Here is a 23,052-nt window from a genome sequence, read left to right on the forward strand (position 1 = left end):
GTTGGCAATTTGTTTTTTTTTGTTTTTTTTTGTTTTTTTTTTTTTTTTTTTTTGGCAATTTGATCTCTGGTTCCTCCGCCCTTTCTAAATCCAGCTTGAACAATTGGAATTTCTCAGTTCACATATTGTTGAAGCCTAGCTTGGAAAATTTTGAGCATTACTTTGCTAGCCTGTGAGACGAGTGCAATTGTGCAGTAGTTTGAACATTCTTTGGCATTGTCTTCTTTGTGATTGGAATGAAAACACCTTTTCCAGTCCTGTGGCTACTGCTGAGTTTCCAAATTTGCCAGCATATTAGAACTCCATATTTCAACAAATCCAGGTATTTTACAGCCCCATAACTCAAAACAGCCCATCATTCACCTCTCCCTTCCTGCCATACCCAATTCAAGACATGCCCTGAGTTGTGCTTTAATGCTCTGAAATCTGGCCAAGTCTATTTCACCCTAAACCAAACCACATCATCTCGTCCCTGGACCATGTTCCGCATCAGCCTCCTGACACACTCATCTCCCTGCCTCTGTTCTAGGTCCCCACCCCACCTCCCTATCCACTTCCCAAGGCTGCAGCCAGGCTGAGTTCTGAGACACTAAAAACCTTAACTTGTGGCTTCCTGTACAGTTCCCTGCTCAGGACTCCAGTACTCTCTACTCTGCAGCCTCAGACATTTTCATTCCTTCTTCTGCACTAAAAGCCTTTGTCACAGTCACCATTCCCATGAAAATGCAAAGTATCAGCTTCCCACCTTCCCCTGCCCCGACACATGAAATTCTCCAGTCTTCCCAGGAAGTACCATCTCCAAAATTAAACCAGCATCTCTAACAAAGTACCTAATTTCACCTCAGACTTCTCCTTCCAAGGACTAATGACACAAAAACACACATCCACAGTGAGTTTCACTGTTTAGTTTGTTATTAATCCCCCACTTGATGAAATAAATTCCAAGGAGGACAGACTTCTCTGTATTTCCTTACCGGCCATTATACATACACACTTAGCCTGTGCCAGGCTTCAATTATTTATTCAATTATCTTGGTGATGGAATAGATGAATAAATTCCAAATTTGCCCCTAAAACATCTAGTGTAAACCAAGACAGGTTTTTCCTCTCAACTAATTTTACTTTTCAAATGATCTTGACATCCTCTCTATTGAATTTGTAAAGTTTGGATTTGTTTGCTCTTTTCCACTAGGGCACTGTTTCCCAAATGTGGCCTATTTTCAGGTACCCAGGGGCATTTACTAAAGGCATATTAAGAGACACCTTGGACTCCAGCCAACACCTAGTGAATCATAATCTCCAAGGTGTGATCATTTAGTTTTAATAAGCACTACAAGTGATTCTGATAAACTAGAGGACTAACCTTTTTAAGGGTTAGAGAAATCAAATGAACTTTAAAAGATGCTAAAATCTAAAATTTTAAATTATATATATTTCAATAATGATTTCAACCCACCAGGAAGCAGTTTGCCATTCTGACACTAACCCTTCTCATCACTCTATTCTTGGCCATTTGTCCCACATTTATGGAAAATGACTGTCAAAAAGATCTCAATTCCTAGGCCATCTTCCAGCCAGAAATTTTATGTCTATGAGGGAAAATTGATGTTTCTTGCCCAAATCAAAGGTGCTTCCTTTACCAGGACACAAAGAAACCTGACAAAGTCAGCACTAAGAAAATCCAAAGTACTCAGCAGGTCATAATGTTAATGTTATTGCATACACCTACATAGGAAGGAATTTCAAGCCTCAGACACAGTTCAGTTGAATTTTGGTGGGAAAAAAAATCCTACCCAAATATTTGAGCACAATTCCCTAAAAACCTTATTTAGGACCCCTTTTGTGCTACACTCTTTGGTGCACCACATAATCCACCAAAGAATAAGAGTTAACACTTTTTCCACTAAAACCATGCTTAATGCTTAGGCATTTGCAGAATCCCTCCCAGACATGATGGAGCTGGATGGTTTCTTCGGTTGCATACTTTCTGAACCTGCTATTTGTGAGGACTACAAAGACAAATGAGGCACTGTATCTGCCCTTTAGATAAGTCTGGAGTTTAGGGAAGGAAAGAAATCCACAAACATGTGGTTTAGTGAGGGCAAAGTCACATCCATGAGCTCAAAGGAAGAGATTGGGATTAAAGAGGGTGTGATGGTTAATTTTATGTCAATTTCACTAAATCACAGTCTTCAGACACCTGCTGAAACACATCTGGTTATTACAGTGAAAGTATTTTTGATGAGATTAGTATTAAAATCAGTAGACCCAGTAAAGGAAATTATCCTCCTGTAGAAGAATACAAAGTAGCCAAGATGGCAATGTACTGGTTCTTTTGCCCCACTTCTATAAACAACGATGTTACATGATTATGTAATGGCTGAGATCATCTATAGCACTGCACATGCACAATACAAAGTAACAGCTTGGCCACTTGCCACTTCTGTTCATGTATACCTTATAAGCCCACCTGAAAATCCCTATTGCTGCTGCATCAGCCACTAGCAAATAAAGCATGTCTGTAGTTCCTATGGCTCCTCGCACTTTCATCCAGCTTCCCAGCTCACACTTTGTCTACCCTAGGTTCAGAGACCAGTGAGACACCTCTATAATGTGGGTGGGCCTCATGCAATTAGTCAAAGGACTTAAGAGAAAAAAGACTAACATACAATGGAGAAAAGACAGCTTCTTCAATCAGTGATAATGAAAAAACTGGACAGCTACATGTAAAAGAAAGATATCAGAACACTCCGTAACACCACACACAAAAATAAACTTGAAATGGATTAAAGACTTAAATGTAAGGCCAGAAACTATAAAACTTTTAGAGGAAAAGTAGGCAGAATACTCTTTGACATAAATCACTGCAAGATTCTCTTTGACCCAATTCCTAGAGTAATGGATATAAAAATAAACAAATGGGATATATAAACTTAAAGGCTTTTGCAAAGGAAACAATAAACGTGATGAAAAGACAACTATCAGAATGGAAGAAAATAATTGCAGATGAAACAACTGACAAAGGATTAATCTACAAAATATATAAGCGACTCATGAGACTTATCAGAAAAACAAACAACCCAATCAAAAAATGGGCAGAAGATCAAAATGGACACTTCTCCAAAGACATACAGATGGCCAATAAACACATGAAAAGATGCTCAACATCACTCATTACTAGAGAAATGCAAATCAAAACTAAATGAGGTACTACCTCATACCACTCAGATTGGCCATCATCAAAAAACCTTCAAACAATAAATGCTGGAGAGGATGTGGAGAAAGGGGAACCCTCTTACACTGTTGGTGGGAATATAAATTGATACAGTTCACTATGAAGAACAGTATGGAAGTCCTTAAAAATCTAGGAATAAAACTACCATATGACCCAGTAATTCATAACTGAGCATTCACCCTGAGAAAACCATAATTCAAAAATACATGTGTACCTCAGTGTTCACTGCAGCACTGTTTACAATAGCCAGGACATGGAAGCAATCTAGATATTCATCGACCGATGAATGGATAAAGAAATTGTGGTACATATACACAATGGAATATTTATTGTTGTTTTTCCATTACTAAGTCCTGTCTGACTCCTTGCAACCCCATGGACTGCAGCACATCAGGCCTCCCTGTCCTTCACCATCTCCCAGAGTTTGCCCAAGTTCAAGTCCATTGAATCAGTGATGTCATCCAACCATCTCATCCTCTGTTGTCCACTTCATCTCCTGCCCTCAATCTTTCCCAGCATCAGTCTTTTCCACTGAGTTAGCTCTTCACATTAGGTGGCCAAAGCATTGGAGCTGTAGCTTCAACATCAGTCCTTCCTATGACTATCCAGGGTTGATTTCCTTTAGGATTGACTGGTTTGATCTCCTTGTTTTCCAAGGAACTTTCACGAGTCTTCTCCAGCACCACAGTTGGAAAGCATCAATTCTTTGGTGCTCAGCCTTCTTTATGGTCCAGCTCTCACATCCATACATGACTATTAGAAAGACCATAACTTTGACTATACAGACCTTACATCTTATTAGCAAGATGATGTCTTTCCTTTTTAATATATGTCTAGGTTTGTCATAGCTTTCCTTCCAAGAAACAAGCGTCTTCTAATTTCAAGGCTGCAGTCACCATCTGCAGTGATTTTAGAGCTCAAGAAGAGAAAGTCTGTCACTGCTTAGGACTTTTCCCCTTCTATTTACCATGAAGTGACGGGATCAGATGCCACTGAGAGGGTAACAGGCAGGAAGGCCAGGGGTCTCCAAATGGAGGAAATAGGCTGAAAGTGTCAGACATTTTAATCCCTCTTAAGTGGCAGGAGGAAACAAACAAGCAATATTTTTTTTCCTTCTCTATACATATTTAAAAGGAGGTTTCTCTTAAAATACCATAATGACACCTGGTTTCAACTGAAGTTAACTATTCTCAGACCTTGAGTTAACCAAGCATGTTTCTTATCGAAATGTTTGTCTTAAGCTATGTTAATGTACTATGCATTTACCCCAGACTCTGTCTTCATGTCTGTTCCACCTAATGGCTCAGAACCTACTTGACAAACCAGTATCTTATACTCAGATATTGTTCCCCTAATCTATGTAAACGAAACTATTTGTGTGGTAATCTGCCCTTCTACAAGACTCAAGTCAATCATTTTATGGCCCGGGATGAATCATCTGGTGCCAAGATTATCCCAAAATGCATCTTATGGATGAGGGGCCTGATGCCATTTTGAGTTTCAAGACATTCCTTTCTTTCATTAACAGACTTCTAGGAGAAGGGGATGACAGAGGATGAAATGGCTGGATGGCATCACTGACTCTATGGACGTGAGTCTGAGTGAACTCCGGGAGTTGATGATGGACAGGGAGGCCTGGAGTGCTGCAATTCATGGGGTCGCAAAGAGTCGGACACGACTGAGCAACTGAACTGAACTGAACTGAACTGAGTGACTATATAACATCCAGCTGAAGACTAGCAGGGGGGGTACTCTTTCTGCCCCCTTCTGATGCCTATGTCAGAAGCTTTCTCTATCTCCTTTATACTTTAATAAAACTTTATTACACAAAAGCTCTGAGCGATCAAGCCTCATTTCTAGCCCCAGATTGAATTCTTCTCACCCGGAGGCCAAGAATCCCAGCATCTTTTCATTCAGCAACAACCTTTCACCATGATCTTAGTTTTTTAATACTGAGTTTTAAACCAGCTTTTTCACTCTCCTTTTTCACCCTCATTAATAGGCTCTTTAGTTCTTCTTTGCTTTTTGCCATTAGAGTAGTATCATCTGCATATCTGAGGTTACTGATATTTCTCCCAGCATTACTGATTCCAGTTTATGACTCACAAATGCCAGTCTGGCATTTCTCATGATGTACTCTGCATATAAGTTAAATAAACATGGTGACAATATACAGCTTTGTTGTATTCCTTTCCCAATTTTGAACCCGTCCATTGTTCCATGTCCAGATCTAACTGTTGCTTCTTGACCTGCATACAGGTTTCTCAGGAGACAGGTAAGATGATCTGGTATTCCCAATTCTTTAAGAATTTTCCAGTTTGTTGTGATCCATACAGTCATAGGCTTTAGCATAGTCAGTGAAGCAGAAATAAATGTTTCTCTGGAACGCCCTTTCTTTCTCTAAGATCCAACAAATGTTGGCAATTCCATAAAAAGGAATGAATTTGAGTCAGTTGTAGTGAGGTGGATGAAACTACAGCCTGTTATATACAGAGATGTAAGTTAGAAAAAGAAAATAATCATAAATTAATGCATAAATATGGAATCTAGAAAAATGATACTGATGAATCTATTTGCAGGGAAGGAATGGAGAAGCAGATGTAGTGAACAGACTTGTGGACACAGCAGGGGAAGGAGAGGGTGGGACATATGTTGAGAGAGAAAAATAGCACTGACATATATACACTAGCATGTGTAAAACAGAGGTGGCTCAGTGGTAAAGAATCAACCTGCCAATGCAGGAGATACAGGTTGGGAAGATCCCCTGGAGTAGGAAACAGCAACCCACTCCAGTATTCTTGCCTGGAGAACCCCATGGACAGAGAAGCCTAGTGGGCTACAATCCAGTGGGTTGCAAAGCAACTTAGCTAGAGGGAAGTTGCTGTGTAACACTGGGAGCTCAGCCTGGTGCTCTGTGACAACCTAGAGTGGTGGGATGTGGAGGGGAGGGAGGTTTAAGAGGGAGGTGATATATATATATATATATATATGTATAATTATGACTGATTCATGATGTTGCATGGCAGAAACCAACATAACATTGTAAAATAATTATCCTCAAATTAAAAATAAATAAATAAAATGAAAATAGGGCTTCCCTAGTAGCTCAGATGGCAAAGAATCTGCCTACAATGCGGGAGACCTGGGTTGGATCCCTGGGTTGGGAAGAACTGCTAGAAAAGGAAATGGCAACCAACTCCAGTATTCTTGCCTGGAGAACTCCACAGACAGAGGAGCCTGGTGGGCTACAGTCCACAGGATTGAAAAGAGTCAGAGGTTTAAGAGGGGATATATGTATAATTATGACTGATTCACGATCTTGTACAGCAGAAATCAACACAACTTTGTAAAGCAATTATCCTCCAATTAAAAATAAATAAATAAAATGAAAATAAGAGAAAAAAGACTGACCAATTCCAAACAGGAGAAAATTCTATGTCAAGATCATCTTTGGACTCCAGATGCATTTTATCATAAAGTCTGATGGTTTTAATCTTCTTTTATTTCATGATGGCTGGCAAGACTTTCAGGCTAACTTTGTTAACCAAGACTGAGTGTTCCTAATTATCTACAAGACTCAAGAGCCCAGACCAGGAGCCAGGCCAGCAGAGTCTACATGAACACCAGGCTGTGCTAGCCACAGCTCCTCTCTTCAGAGAGCATGCCCACTGAGTCCAGTTAGACTGCTTTGATACACAGACAGACACAGAAAACAAAGGGAAGATTCAGATCTATTTCCAGTCTTGATAAGATCCAGCTCCCCTAAGTTGAAACACACCACATACACACACCAAAGATCAATGTTCCAGGAATGCTAACCCCAGTCTGCTCCCTCCTTTTGCATTTCTCCAGCTTCTAGTGCAGGTTGAGCCACCCTGGGCCTCTGTAGGCTCCCAGCCATTTTCTGTAACTGTTGTTTCAGTCAATCCAAATGTACTTGATGCCCATGATATGTCCAGTATAGTCTGGGCACTACGCTAAAGAATCAGACACAGTCTACCAGACACAGTCAGCTGTCACAGGGCTTGGAACACTACCAGGGAGTCAACATCAGCCCACCCAACATGATGCTGGGTGGCGCAGGACTGGCTGTGTACATAAATAGAAGCCCTGGATCCACATAAACAAAAGTGCTAGGAGAGGCTCATGGGGCTGCTGGAGGCTCAGCAGTATTTGCTTAAATCAATGAGAGAAGAGAAGGCGACCCAAGGGGCCCAATAGAGTGAGCCAAGACCCCAACATGGAGGTGATTGTGGCAGTCACAGAGACAACCTCACCACCTTCCTCCTTCCTCATTTGTCAGAGTGCTGGGAAACAAACAGAATGGCCAGTGGAGCTAACAGTTAAATTTTTTAATTTTTCAGGAAGCAGGGAACCTTTGCATATCTTCAGAGTGAGACTAGTTGATGTAAATCACACTTAAGGAGTCACTCCCCTTGGCAGAAGGTACTAAAAAGACAATAATGTAACAATGGCTAAGAAACCAGGCTTTGGGTAGAATCCTTGAATGTCACTTACACGCTATTTGAGGATGGGTGAGTTGTTTCACCTGACACAGAAACCTGTTTCCTTAATTGTAAAGCAGGGATACATGCTTATCTTATTCAATTGCTGTCAGGGTTAAATGAGAAAACCTGTAAGACCAGGTGTACCCAGACCACACAGTGAGCCCTGGCAATAACGATCAAAGATAGCGGCTGTGTCAAAATCACAGAGCTGTAACAAAATCTATGAAGCCCCCATCTGAACACACTACCCTCTCATTGACAATGTGACTATGGTCCAGGGATATTCCTGTTTTCTTTCAAGATGCGAAAGCTAAGGGGGAAAAAAATTGTTGAACTGAATGGACCATCACAGTGGTTGCTAGAAGCCCCTGGCAGAAAGAATGATAAACCTCAGGGGACCAGAACTAACCCTGTACAACTGATCTTCTTTGTGAGTAATCATTTTTTTATAGTATATAGAAACTTCATCATAAAAAAAATTCAACTTTTATGATAAGACCCAAAAATAAAATAAAATTGCACCCAGACCTAACTTCACTATAGATCTGTTACTGGCTGTCCATCACTGAGGAGAAGGACAAAAAAAATTAAATATTTTATAAAGCCCAGACACTCAAAGTCATGCCCAGGCTGGCTCACAGAGGCAGTTTACCTTCATTTTAGACCTACTCATAAACATACAAGTACTTTAGAGCCTACTGTATGCCAGGCTCTTATTTTGGTGATGTAAATTATTTGCCCTTGGCAATACAGAGACAGTTAGGAAAAAAGGAGACAGTGGGTATGGTGGAAATCACAACTTTGAAAGGAAGAAGCCAACTAGAGATAGGATTAAAGAGTAAAGGTAAAGAGGACAAGTCAGATCCAAAAGGCATGTTCAGAAATCAACAAGCAAACCATCTGTGGAGGAAAGAAACCATTTTTAAAGAGTGAATTAAGTGAATCTGAGGCCACTCTTCCTGTCCAAGGAGCAGGACCTCTCAGCAAGTTCTTTCTCTCCAGACTCAGAGAGGAATCTAATTCACCCCAGGACTAAACACAGTTGCTAGTCATTAAAGTTAACACAGGAGATGCAATCTGTTTACTTCTTTTGCTTTTAGACATTTCAGTTGCCCTGCAGCCATCACTTGTACATAAAGAACCCTGTGCCTCTGCTACTGCTGCTCATAAATGAGCAGTGATCTTACATTATTGGTAATGTATTCTACCAAAGAAGAGAGGGGAGTATATGTGACATTTTGGAACAGCTACCAGCTATGCCCAAAAGCATTAAATCTCACCTAACTGGCACACAGTGACACCAAATAAAAGGAACCATTTTATCTAAAATCTTCCTAAAACTTTAAAAAGTTATCTGCCACCAAACCTTGATTCTTTGGACACTGGCAATTGTTTCTGCTACACTCTCGATGGCCATGGGGAAGAGGAGGATGCCTGTAAACTTCACAGCTTGGTACAGTGTTATGGCCAAAAATACTTGGCTAACTGTGATCATGTTGCCAAGAAGCACATAGGTGGTAAAGGTGACAAAAAGGATGACTTTGCTTGCAGTGTCAAAGAATATCAAATTCATTCCATCAAGGTAGGAACTTCTCAGAATCTTGGAAATTTCCTTCCTGTAAAAGAGAGAAGGGAATAGATTTTAAAAGAAGCATCAACATCCAAGCTATGAATTCAAGTGCCCTGTGTGAGTGGCCCATTTCTAGGGAGTGGACACAGATTAAGAGGAACTATCCCTCACATCATGGAGACACTATATAGTGCACACTTGAGGCTCTTCCCTGACCCAAGGACCACACACTTCATCAGCACTTCACTCTCCCAACTAAATGGAGGCTTAATGTCACACTTTTAAACATTCTGGGTCAATAACACTTGAGTTTGAACATTCATTCAATAAGAATTTGTAATCACAAGTCCTGTGCAGGGTACCTTGAAGATGACAGAAAGAGAGAACTTGTCCCTTCCAGGAGTTCAGGAACTTAGAAAAGAAGATGGGTGGCCCAGTTGTTAAGACTCCATGCTTCTAATGCAGCAGCCATGGATTTGATCCCCAGTCAGGGAACTAAGATTTCACCTGTCCACCAAGACATTAGACAGAGGCAACAAGCATGGCCCCCATGGGAGCCTGGAGCAGAGATGTGTAACCCAGAGTAGTAAAGTCAGGGCAATTCACACATACATGGACCCTGAGAAGATGCGTGGGAGTCACTTAGGGTTGGTGTAAGCCAGAGAAGAAGGAAGATGAGAGAATGTATTCCCAGCAGTGGGAGGGCCCCTCACAAAGGTGCAAAGGTGACTGGTTCCAAATAGGAAAAGGAGTACGTCAAGGCTGTATATTGTCACCCTGCTTATTTAACTTATATGCAGAGTACATCATGAGAAATGCTGGGCTGGAAGAAACGCAAGCTGGAATCAAGATTGCTGGGAGAAATATCAATAACCTCAGATATGCAGATGACACCACCCTCATGGCAGAAAGTGAAGAGGAGCTAAAAAGCCTCTTGATGAAAGTGAAAGAGGACAGCGAAAAAGTTGGCTTAAAGCTCAACATTCAGAAAATGAAGATCATGGCATCCAGTCCCATCACTTCATGGGAAATAGATGGGGAAACAGGGGAAACAGTGGAAACAGCGGCAGACTTTATTTTTGGGGCTCCAAAATCACTGCAGATGGTGACTGCAGCCATGAAATTAAAAGACGCTTACTCCTTGGAAGAAAAGTTATGACCAACCTAGATAGTATATTGAAAAGCAGAGACATTACTTTGCCGACTAAGGTCCATCTAGTCAAGGCTATGGTTTTTCCAGTGGTCATGTATGGATGTGAGAGTTGGACTGTGAAGGCTGAGCGCTGAAGAATTGATGCTTTTGAACTGTGGTGTTACAGAAGACTCTTGAGAGTCCCTTGGACTGCAAGGAGATCCAACCAGTCCATTCTGAAGGAGATCAGCCCTGGGATTTCTTTGGAAGGAATGATGCTAAAGCTGAAGCTCCACTACTTTGGCCACCTCATGTGAAAAGTTGACTCATTGGAAAAGACTCTGATGCTGGGAGGGATTGGGGGCAGGAGGAGAAGGGGACGACAGGGGATGAGATGGCTGGATGGCATCATGGACTCAATGGACGTGAATCTGAGTGAATTCCGGGAGTTGGTGATGAACAGGGGGGCCTGGCGTGCTACGATTCATGGGGTCGCAAAGAGTCAGACATGACTGAGCCACTGAACTGAACTGAACTGAATGGGGTGAAGCCAGAGAATTATGAATACCTGGTGCTGGAGTATAAACACTCATCAGATATTTAAATGAAAGATGGAAAAATTTTCTATAAATCTAAAGCAAATGCAAAGGGAATGATATTTTCATGGCTCTGGAATAAAAAATACTGATTTATAAAGTTTGGCCCAATACAAATACACCCAAGCTCTACAACCTTTCCATTTGTTCTATATTAACATAAATTGTAGTTTTAGTTTAAATGTCATCAACTCAAGTACTAACATCTTAGGATCATTTCTTCCTTGGGATTTGGGGTATTAATATGTGAAAACAGGAAATTAAAAAGTACGAACTGTGGTTTGACATATACAGAAAGTTACCTTCTCAATCTGGTGATAAGCTCTGCAAGTGACTTTTCCCAAGCATACATTTTTATTGTTCTGATGCCAGTTATAACATCATTCATGGTCCTGAGCCTGGTGTCTGTGAAGGCTGCGATCTTATTCCTAAGGGAGCAAACGTGAGAGATGAGCCTTAGTGATCACAGCAAAAATTTCCGTACCAACAGCAGCAGTGGCACAGTCAGAGACCAGAGATCAAATTATTTCCTACCACTATCCTAGACTGACAACACAGGCAGGTCCTACTCAAAGTACAAATGGAGGAAGACTTCAATTAGGAAATCAACCATTCAGCCCAATTCAACAAATAACTAGAACTTGCAGTATTGGCTAAGGAAGACCTGAAGTCAGGTACAAACCACCTGCCCGAGGAGGTTGTGGTCAGGTAGGGAAGGCAGAAGACACCCGAATCTAACGGAAAGACAATATGCTATAATAAAATAGGATTAAAGTGTTGGGGAGTAGAAAAGATGGGGCTGTGAATTCCACTGGGAAAGGAGAACAAGAAAAGCTTCAGAGATCTGGCAGCACTCGAATGGGGCCTCAAAGGATAAGGAACATCTTACTGTGGTAAAGATAAGAGATGAAGTTCCAAGTAGAGAAAAATAACATGCATAAAGTCACCAAAAAAGAGAAAGGAAAAGAGCTCAATGTGCTTCAAACAGTACAACATCCCCATCACCTGACAATCTGAACAACACACCTCCAATCCCCTGATATATCCTTCAAGTCTAACTCATCACCATTAGACCCTTCATCACTAGACACACTCTTTTATCACATAAGCTGCTGGTACTGTGGGACTTTATAAATTTATGTATTTATGCCCTTGGAGTTCTGATAACTTAATGCAAACAGTGAATTAAAAACAAGACATGAACTTAAATAACTGAAAATGATCCTAATACAAGCATAGCAAAAATATATGCCACTTGAATTGGGCCTATAGAATGATTACTATTTAATAATGTTTAAATAACTTGGACTTAGGTAAATTCTGCTTACAGAGCCTATACTTATTCAAGTACAATTCCAGGAAGAGCCAGGAAATGGCTTTACCTTTCCCCTTTCAAGATCAGTCTTTGGTTTAAGGATGGAGCCTCCACTAGCTAAGCCTGAAGGGTCTACAACACATGTAAAAAAAGAGATCAGAGAAGGCTGTTTTTGTTTTGTTTTGTTTTAACAAAAGCATAGAGTAGACTGTGGATTCACCAAGTACATATCATCTATTTTTTTAAACCAGTGTTTCTCTTACCGGAGTGATAAAAACAACTTCCCAAAGAAGCTTTGCAAAAGCATAAAAATAATGAGGAGTGACATCCCGGCGAAAGATGATATTCCTATTTCCATCCAGATCAGGATGATCACTGTGATAGCCATAAGTGGCCCAATCCACAGGATGTGCAAGAATGTCACTACCTTAAAAGAAAAAGACAAAGTCTTTTAGAACTTTATAAAAGCAAAACCATAAGCACATAATTTAGAAACAATCTGCTCTGAAGGAAGAGACAGGAACCTAAGTAGAAATGATTTCAGTGGGTTTTAAACCTGCTGAAGCAGAAATTGAAGCATCCTCCCCAGATGATGCTGTTCTGGGGCAGCACAAGGCTGGGTTCAGGAACGTCCAGGGAGAAGGAGACAGGCACACTGGAAGGAAAATATTGATTTTGTCAACAATGCAGATGATCTCAGGGCATCCCTAAACTCTCTCTCTGTCCCAAAATTCAGACGCCTTTTTTCCTGGGGCTCCCTGCAACCCCAGAAAAGTCTACATTATGGTACCTACCACTCCCTCCAGCAATGACTTGTGTATTTACCTCTCTGATGGGCTTTGACTTCTCCAGGGCAGAAACTAAGCCTTATTCATCCCTGAAACTAAAGAGGTATCTGACTTCATGTCTGATGAATGAATAACTGAAAGAGAAGTTATTGTTGTTCATCACTTACTCATTTCCAACTCTTTGTGACCTCAAGGACTGCAGCACACCAGGCTTACCTGTCCTTCACCATCTCCAGGAGCTTACTCAAACTCATGCCCATTGAGACAGTGATACCATCCAACCATCTCATCCTCCCTTGTCCCCTTCTCCTCTTGCCCACAATCTTTCCCAGCATCAGGGTCTTTTCCAGTGAGTCAGCTCTTCACATCATGTGGCCAAAGGAATAAAGCTTTGGCTTCACCATCAGCCAATCCAATGAATGTTCAGGGCTGATTTCCTTTAGGATTGACTGGTTTGATCTCCTTCCTATCCAAGGGACTCTCAGGCATTTTCTCCAGCACCACAGTTTGAAACTATTAATTCTTTGGCACTCAGACTTCATGACATGGTCCAACTCTCATATCCATATAAGACTAGTATAAAAAACCATAGCTTTCGCTATATGGACCTTTGTCAGAAAAGTGATGTCTCTCCTTGTTAATAGGCTATCTAGGTTTGTTATAACATTTTTTTTCCAAGGAACAAGTGTCTTTTAATTTCATGGCTACAGTTACCACCTACAGTGATTTGGGAGCCCAAGAAAACAAAGTGAGTCACTGTTTCCATTGTTTCCCCATCTATTTGTCATGAACTGATGGGACTGGATGCCATGATCTTAGTTTGTTGAATGTAGAGTTTTAACTCAGCTTTTTAACTCTCCTCTTTCACCTTCATCAAGAGGCTTTTTAGTTCCTCTTTGTTTTCAGCCATTAGGGTGGTGTCATTTGCACATCTGAGGTTATTGATAGTTCTCCCAGCAATCTTGATTCCAGCTTGAGCTTCACCCAACCCAGGATTCCACATAATGTACTCTGTATGAAAGCTGAATAAGCAAGGTGACAATATACAGCCGTGACATAGTCCTTTCCTCATTTGGGACCAGTCCATTATTCTATGTACAGTTCTAACTCTTCCTTCTTGACCGGCATACAGGTTTCTTGAGAGGCAGGTAGATGGTCTAGCATTCCCATCTCTTAAAGAATTTCCCATATTTTATTGTGATCCACACAGTGAGAGTTTAACATAGTTAATGAAGCAGAAACTGATGTTCTTCTGGAATTACCTTCCTTTTTCTATGACCCAAGGAATGTTGGCAATTTGATCTGATTCCTCTGCCTTTTCTAAATCCAGCTTATACATCTGGAATTTCTCTGTTCCCGTACTGTTGGAGCCTAGCTTGAAGGATTTTGAGCATTACCTTGCTAATATGTGAAATGAGTGCAATTGTGTGGTACTTGGAACATTCTTTGACATTGCCTTTCTTTGGGATTGGAGTGAAAACTGACCTTTTCCAGTCCTGTGGTCACTGCTTAGTTTTCCAAATTTGCTGGCATTTTGTGTGGAGTACTTTAACAGCATCATTTTTTAGGATTTAAAATAGCTCAACTGGAATTCCATCATGCCCACTAGCTTTGTTGGTAGTAATGCTTCCTAAGGCCCACTTGACTTTGTACTCCAGGATGTTTGGCTCGAGGTAAGTGATCATGCTAACATGTTTTTCTGTGTCATTAAAATCTTTTTTGTACAGTTCTTCTGTGTATTCTTGCCACCACTTCTTAATATGTTCTGCTTCTGTTAGGTCCATACCAATTCTGTCGATTATTGTGCCCATCTTTCCGTGAAACATTCCCTTGGTATTTCTAATTTTCTTGAAGAGATCTCTGTCCAGTTCAGTAGTTCAGTGGTGTCCCACTCTTTGTGACCCCATGGACTGCAGCACACCAGGCTTCCCTGTCCATCACCAACTCCCAGATTTTACTCAAACTCATGTCTATTGAGTCAGTGATGCCATCCAACCATCTCATCCTCTGTTGTCCCCTTCTCCTGCCTTCAATCTTTCCCAGCATCAGTGTCTTTTCCAATGAGTCAGTTCTTCCCATCAGGTGGCCAAAGTATTAGAATTTCAGCTTTGGCATCAGTCCTTCCAATGAACATTCAGGACTGATTTCCTTTAGGATTGACTTGCCTGATCTCCTTGCTATTCAAGTGATTCTAAGGAGTTTTCTGCAGCACTCCAGTTTGAAAGCATTAATTCTTTGCACTCAGCTTTCTTGATAGTCCAACTCACATCCATACATGACTACTGGAAAAACCATAGCTTTGAATACAAGGACCTTTGTCAGAAAAGGTCTTTTGATGTCTCTGCTTTTTAATATGCTCTCTAGTTTGGTCATAGCTTTTCTTCCAAGGAGCAAGTGTCTTTTGATTTCATGGCTGCAGTCACCCTCTGAAGTGATTTGGGAGCCCAAGAAAATAAAGTCTGTCTTTGTTTCCATTGTTACTCCATCTATTTGCCATGAACTGATGGGACCAGATGCCATGATCTTCGTTTTCTGACTATTGAGCTTTAAGCCAACTTTTTCACTCTCCTCTTTCACTTTCATCAAGTGGCTCTTTAGTTCTTCTTCACTTTCTGCCATAAGGGTGCTGTCATCTGCATATTTGAGGTCATTGCTGTTTCTCCTGGCAACAGGAGACTGATTCCAGCTTGTGCTTCATCCAGCCCACCATTTCGCTTGATGTACTCTGCATATAAGTTAAATTAGCAGGGTGACAACATATAGCCTTGATGCACTCCTTTCCCGATTTGGAACCAGTCTGTTGTTCCATGCCCAGTTCTAACTTGCGTTTTGACTTGCATATAAATTTCTCAGAAGGCAGGTCAGGTGGTCTGGTATTACTGTCTCTTGAAGAATTTTCCACAGTTTGTTGTGATTCACACAGTCAAAGGCTTTGGGATAGTCAATAAGGCAGAAGTAGATGTTTTCCTAGAACTCTCTTGCTTTTTCTATAATCCAATGGATGTTGGCAATTTGGTTCCTCTGCCTTTTCTAAATCCAGCTTGAACTTCTGGAAGTTCACCATTCACATACTGTTGAAGCACAGCTTAGAGAATTTTGAGCATTACTTTGCTAGTGTGTGAGATGAGTGCAACTGTGTGGTAGTTTGAACATTGTTTGGCATTGAGTTTCTTTGGGATTGGAATGAAAACATCTTTTTGAGTCCTGTGGCCATCAAAATCTTGTGCACACCAGGAGACCCCACAGAGACTGAGCCAGACCTGCCTTTGAGTGTTTGAGTGTCTCTTTCAGAGGTACAGGTCAGCAGTAGCCTGCCACAGGGGCAGGGGCTCTGGGTGCAGCAGACCTGGATATGGCATAAGCCCTCTCGGAGGAGGTCACAATTAACCCCACCATAGGGCCGCCAAAACTTACACAGGACTGGGGAAACAGACTCTTGGAGGGCAGGAAAAAAAAAACCTTGTGCGTGCAATGACCAAGGAGAAAAAAGCAGTGACCCCACAAGAGACTGACCCAGACTTGCCTGTGAGTGTCCAGGAGTCTCTGGCAGAGGCATGGGTTGGCTGTGGCCTGCTACAGGGTTGGGGACACTGACTGTGGCAGTGCATACATAGGACCTTTTGAAGGAGGTCACCATTATCTTCATTCAGTTCAGTCACTCAGTCGTGTCTGACTCTTTGCAACCCCATGGACTGATGTACACCAGGCTTCAGTGTCCATCAGCTAATCCGAGAGCTTGCTCAAACTCATGCTCATTGAGTCTGTGATGCCATCCAACCATCTCATCCTCTGACATCCCCTTCTCCTCCGGCCTTCAATCTTTCCCAGCATCACAGTCTTTTCAAATGAGTCAGTTCTTCCCATCAGGTGGCCAAAGAATCGGAGTTCCAGCTTCAGCATCAGTCCTTCTAATGAATATTCAGGATTGATTTCCTTTAGGATTGACTGGTTGGGTCTCCTTGCAGTCTAAGGGACTCTCAAGAGTCTTCTCCAACACCACAGTTCAAAAGCATCAGTTCTTTAGGGCTCAGCTTTCTTGATAGTCCAACTCTCACATCCATACATGACTGCTGGAAAAACCATAGCTTTGACTAGATAGACCTTTGTTGGTAAAGTAATGTCTCTGCTTTTTAATAAGGTGTCTATGCTGGTCATAGCTTTTCTTTCAAGGAGCAAGTATCTTTTAATTTTATGGCTGCAGTGATTTTGGAGCCCAAGAAAATAAAGTCTGTCACTGTTTCCATTGTTACCCCGTCTATCTGCCATGAAGTGATGGGACCAGATGCCATAATCTTTGTTTTTTGAATGTTGAGTTTTAAGGCAACTTTTTCACTCTCCTCTTTCACTTTCATCAAGAGGCTCTTTAGTTATTCTCTACTTTCTGCAATAAGAGTGCTATCATCTGCATATTTGAGGTTTGTGATATTTCTCCAAGCAATCTTGATTTCAACTTGTGCTTCATCCAGCCTGGCATTTTGCATGATATACTCTGCATATAAGTTAAATAAGCAGGGTGACAATATATAGCCTTGACGTACTCCTTTCCCAATTGGAACCAGTCTATTGTTCCATGTCCAGTTCGAACTGTTGCTTTTTGATATGCATACAGATTTCTCAGGAAGCAGGTAAGGTGATCTGGCATTCCTATCTCTTTAAGAATTTTCCACAGTTTGTTGTTATCCACACAGTCAAAGGTTTTGGCACAGTTAATAAAGCAAAAGTAGATGTTTTCCTGGAACTCTCATGCTTTTTCTATGATCCAACGGATGTTGGCAATTTGATCTCTGGTTTGTCTGCCTTTTCTAAATTCAGATTAAGCATCTGGAAATTCATGGTTCACATACTGTTGAAGCTTCATTTGGAGAATTTTGAGCATTACTTTGCTAGGCTGTGAGATGAGTGCAATTGTGCAGTAGCTGGAACATTTCTTCACATTTCCTTTCTTTGGGATTAGAATGAAAACTGACCTTTTTCAGTCCTGTGGCCACTGCTTAGTTTTCCAGATATGCTGGCATATTGAGTACAGCACTTTCATAGCATCATCTTTTAGGATTTGAAATAGCTCAACTGGAATTCCATCACCTCCTCTAGCTTTGTTTGTAGTGATTCTTCATAAGGTCCACTTGGCTTCACATTCCAGGATGTCTGGCTCTAGGTGAGTGATCACACCATCGTGGTTATCTGGGTCATGAAGATCTTTTTTGCATAGTTCTTCTGTGTATTCCTGTCATCTTTTCTTAATATCTTCTGCTTCTGTTAGGTCCATATCATTTCAGTCCTTTATTGTGCACATCTTTGCATGAAATATTCTCTTGGTATCTCTAATTTTCTTGAAGAGATCTATAGTCTTTCCCAGTCTATATTGTTTTCCTCTATTTCTTTGCATTGATCACTGAGGAAGGCTTTCTTATCTCTCCTTGCTATTCTTTGGAACTCTGCATTCAAATGAGTATATCTTTCCTTTTCTCCTTAGCCTTTAACTTCTCTTCTTTTCTCAGCTAATTGTAAGGCCTCGTCAGACAACCATTCTGCCTTTTTGCATTTCTTTTTCTTGCAGATGGTCTTTACTGCCTCCAGTACAATGCCACGAACCTCTGTCCACAGTTCTTCAGGCACTCTATCAGATCTAATCCTTTGACTCTATTTGTCATTTCCACTATATAATCACAAGGGATTTGATTTAGGTCACACCAGAATGGCCTAGTGGTTTTCCCCACTTTCTTCAATTTAAGTCTGAATTTGACAATAAGAAATTCATGATCTGAGCCACAGTCAGCTCCCAGTCTTGTTTTTGCTGACTGATATAGAGCTTCTCCAGCTTTGGCTGCATAGAATATAATCAATCTGATTTCAGTATTCACCATCTGGTGATGTCCATGTATAGAGTTTTCTCTTGTGTTGTTGAAAGAGGGTGTTTGCTATGACCAGTGTGTTCTCTTGGCAAAACTCTGTTAGCCTTTGCCCTGCTTCATTTTGTACTCCAAGGCCAAATTTGCCTGTTACTCCAGGTAGCTCTTGACTTCCTATTCTTGCATTCTAGTCTCCTATAATGAAGAGGACATCTTTTTTGGCTGTTAGTTCTAGAAGGTTTTGTAGGTCTTCATAGAACCATTCAGCTTCAGCTTCTTCAGCATTACTGGTAAGGGCATAGCCTTGGATTACTGTGATATTGAATGGTTTGCCTTGGAAACGAACCGAGATCATTCTGTCATTTTTGAGATTCTGTGTTCAGTTCAATTCAGTCTTTCAGTCATGTCCAAGTCTTTGCAACCGTATGCGCTGCAGCACGCCAGGCCTCCCTGTCTATCATCAACTCCTGGAGTTTTCTCACACTCATGTCCATTGAATCGGTGATGCCATCTAACCATCTCATCCTCTGTTGTTCCCTTCTCCTCCTGCCTTCAAACTTTCCCAGCATCACGGTCTTTTCAAATGAGTCAGTTCTTCCCATCAGGTGGCCAAAGTATTAGAATTTCAGCATCAGTCCTTCCAATGAATATTCAGGACTGATTTCCTTTAGGATGGACTGGTTGGATCTCCTTGTGGTCCAAGGGACTCTCAAAAGTCTTCTCAATCACTGCAGTTCAAAAGCACGAATTCTTTGGCATTCAGCTTTCTCTATAGTGCAACTCTCACATCCACACATGACTACTGGAAAAATCATAGCCTTGACTAGATGGACCTTTGTTGGCAAAGTAATGTCTCTGCTTTTTAAGATGCTGTCTAATTTGGTCATAACTTTTATTTCAAGGAACAAGCATCTTTTAGTTTCGTGGCTGCAGTCACCATCTGCAGTGATTTTGGAGCCCCAAAAATATATGCAGAGTACATCATGAGAAATGCTGGACTGGATGAAGCACTAGCTTGAATCAAGATTGCTGGGAGAAATATCAATAACCTCAGATATGTAGATGATACTACAATTAAGGAGAAAGTGAGGAAGAACTAAAGAGCCTCTTGATGAAAGTGAAAGAAGATAGTGAAAAGTTGGCTTAAAACTCAACAGTCAGAAAACTAAGATCTTGGCATCTGGTCCCATCACTTCATGGCAAATTTATGGGTAAACAGTGGAAACAAGTACTGCATAGTCATAAGGTTAGTGTAAAAAAAATAAAAAGAGTATGGGGTTGACTGCTAAAAGGAAGTTGAGTCTGGCTGGAGACCACCCACTTGGCATATTCCTCACAGGCTCCCTGTGCAGCAGCACTGAACAGGGCACAGGAGAAATAACAATCCCTGCCCACCAAACCTTCACCATCCAGAGGAGGAAAACAGTTCAGCAACACTGACAGCATGTGCCAAGAAGGGCTACACCAGGAGGACCTTTAGGGACACTAACCGAGCTAGGAAAGAACACTGCTGCCTATCTAGTATTAGAAAAACAAAATTCTAATCCATAGGACAATACATATTTGTACATGCAAGTTGAACACAGAAGAGATGAGAGCTGGATAACGACAACCCTTACCTTAACTTCTCAACAGAACCCTGGCTGACACCAAACCCTGGCACTTGGCTCCCAAAAAGCTGAACCCAGTGAGAAATGAAAGAGGATCCCTTGGGCACTTACCCTGTCAAACCTGTTCACATCGTTGGACAGCAGGTTGACTATCTGGCCTGTGGTGGTCTTCCTTATGGCTGAGTTATTCAGGCGAAGGGACTGAAATAAGAGAGGGAGGCAGAGAATTGGATTCCTGTGTTGATACAAATTCATACTTAAAACATAGCAAACTGGATAACACTTTCCTGGGGTCACACATGGGATCAGGATGAGCAGGATAACCCCTGACAGCAGGGCTCTAGGGACCCATGTTCATTCTTCATCTCCTCAATGTGGCAAAAGCCCCACCCACAAGGACAGCAAAAGGAGGAGTAGGAGGTAGAAACGAAATCCTCCACCCTGTTTCTCAATGAACTTGGGTCTGCCCAGAGTGTAAAGAATGTAGGTTTAGACTTAGGAGCAAAATAAAGTAAATTTGAGCCTAACTAGATGAGAGTGGAGAAATTGCCTTAAAGCAAGAAATTAGAGGACTTGGACTATAAATTAGGGAACTTGGAATCAATCACACTGTATGTGAAATCATTTAAGAACTTTGACCTTAGTTTCCTCATTCCAATATGAGCAGAGGACTTCCCTGGCGGTTCAGTGGTTAAGCATTTGCCTGCTAATGCAGGATACACAGCTTTGATCTCTCATCTGAGAAGATGCCACATGCAGCAGGGCAACTAAGCCTGTGCACCACAATTACTGGGCCTGAGCATCCTATAGCCTGTGTTCTGCAATAAGAGAAGCCATCTCCACAATAAGAGAAACCATCTGCACACTGCAATTAGAGAGCAGCCCTCAACAGAGAAACAACAAGAGAAAGCCCACACAAAGCAACAAAGGCCCAGCACAGACAAAAATAAATACTTATTAAATTCTTTTTAAAAATGTTTTTAAATAATATACAATAAAATGAGCAGAGAATAATGTTCAAAATAATATTGTGGTGAGGAATCTATGGCCTTTAATGCCTGACTTTACAAAAAATAGCCTGTTTTACACGATCCCTTTATTTAGTAAAAAAAAGTTCCAAAATATGCCCTAGAGATCAGGAATCTGAAGTGACCACTGTGAGATGTTTAAGTGGACCACCAAACATCTGGAGCCATGGATCCAAACAAAATGTCAGAATTCATGAAAACTTTTCATTTAGTTCTCAAGTTAAAGAGAAAAATCAGTGATCAAGTAGAAAATATTAAATTATGTAGCCATGATGGAAAAGGGTATGGCGGTTTCTCAAAAAATTAAACATAAGATTAGTATATAGCACAACAGTTCCACTACTGGGAATGTACTCAAAAGAACTGAAAGCACAACCTTGAACAGATATTTGTTTACCTATGTTCACAGCAGCACTATTCACAATAGATATAAGATGGGAACAAGCCAAATGTTTATTAACAGATGAATGAATACACAAAATATTGTACATACCTATCATGAAATATCATTCAGTCTTAAAAAGGAATTTAATTCTGATACCTGATACAACATGGATAAACCTTGAAAACATTATGCTAGGTGACATAATCTGGACATTATATGCTTTCACTTATATGAGGCACCTGGAGTAGTGAAATTCATAAAGAGAAGTAGAATGGTGATGGTGGTGAAGGGATGGGAGTAGAAACTTAGTGTTTAATGGGTACAGATTTGGGAAGATGAAAAAGTTCTGGAGATGAATAATGGTGATAACTCCACAACAATGTGAATGTACCTGATGTCACTAAATGGTGCACTTAAAAAGAGTTAAAACTATAAATTTTGTTGTGTATATTTTGTTGCAATTTTTTAAAAAATCAATGATCAAATGCCAAAAGTTATTTTACCACAGTTGTGGAAAGGTAATTAAAAGACAAGTCATTTTCTATATATCATACATCCCACAAGATCACTCAACAATACAAACTATGACTATAAGCTTAGCAGCCATTCCATTTCCTACACTCAATCTGATTTCTTTCCAGGACTAGGGATGAGCAAGTAGGCCCTCTGCATAAACCAGGAACATTCAGATGGGCCTTTTAGAGCTGCTCTGCAGCACCACCTTTTTCTCTAAAGAGTCAGCCCACCTGTAACCTACAAAAAAGGAACATCTTATTTCTTCACCTCAGCAGGCTTCTACATGCATGAAAGTGCATGAGGAAACTGTCTCTCCCATGTGTCTGGAGGGGCTTCCCTGGTAGCTCAGCTGGTAAAGAATCCACCTGCAATGCAGGAGACCCCAGTTCAATTCCTGGGTCAGGAAGATTTCCTGGAGAAGGGATAGGCTAACCACTGCAGTATTCTTGGGCATCCCTGATGGTTCAGCTGGTAAAGAATCCGCCTGCAATGTGGGGAGACCTGAGTTCAATCCCTGGGT

The 23,052-nt window shown here is 41.1% G+C and overlaps 1 protein-coding gene across 2 annotated transcripts in view; it reads right to left on the reverse strand.

The window, feature by feature from the left end:
* The window catches only part of LOC102179751 (multidrug resistance-associated protein 4-like), a 607,813-nt gene that overhangs the window by 481,116 nt on the left and 103,645 nt on the right, over positions 1-23,052 (reverse strand). For both annotated transcript variants that reach the window (XM_018056446.1, XM_018056445.1), the window contains exons 5-8: positions 20,715-20,804; positions 12,620-12,783; positions 11,344-11,469; positions 9,110-9,359 (exon numbers count right to left, since the gene is read on the reverse strand). In XM_018056446.1, coding sequence (XP_017911935.1) covers positions 9,110-9,359; positions 11,344-11,469; positions 12,620-12,783; positions 20,715-20,804 — 630 coding nt within the window. The remainder of the gene's footprint in view (positions 1-9,109; positions 9,360-11,343; positions 11,470-12,619; positions 12,784-20,714; positions 20,805-23,052) is intronic.

The sequence above is a fragment of the Capra hircus genome, chromosome 12 (assembly GCF_001704415.2).
Source record: "Capra hircus breed San Clemente chromosome 12, ASM170441v1, whole genome shotgun sequence".
In the NCBI taxonomy this organism is placed as follows: domain Eukaryota; kingdom Metazoa; phylum Chordata; class Mammalia; order Artiodactyla; family Bovidae; genus Capra; species Capra hircus.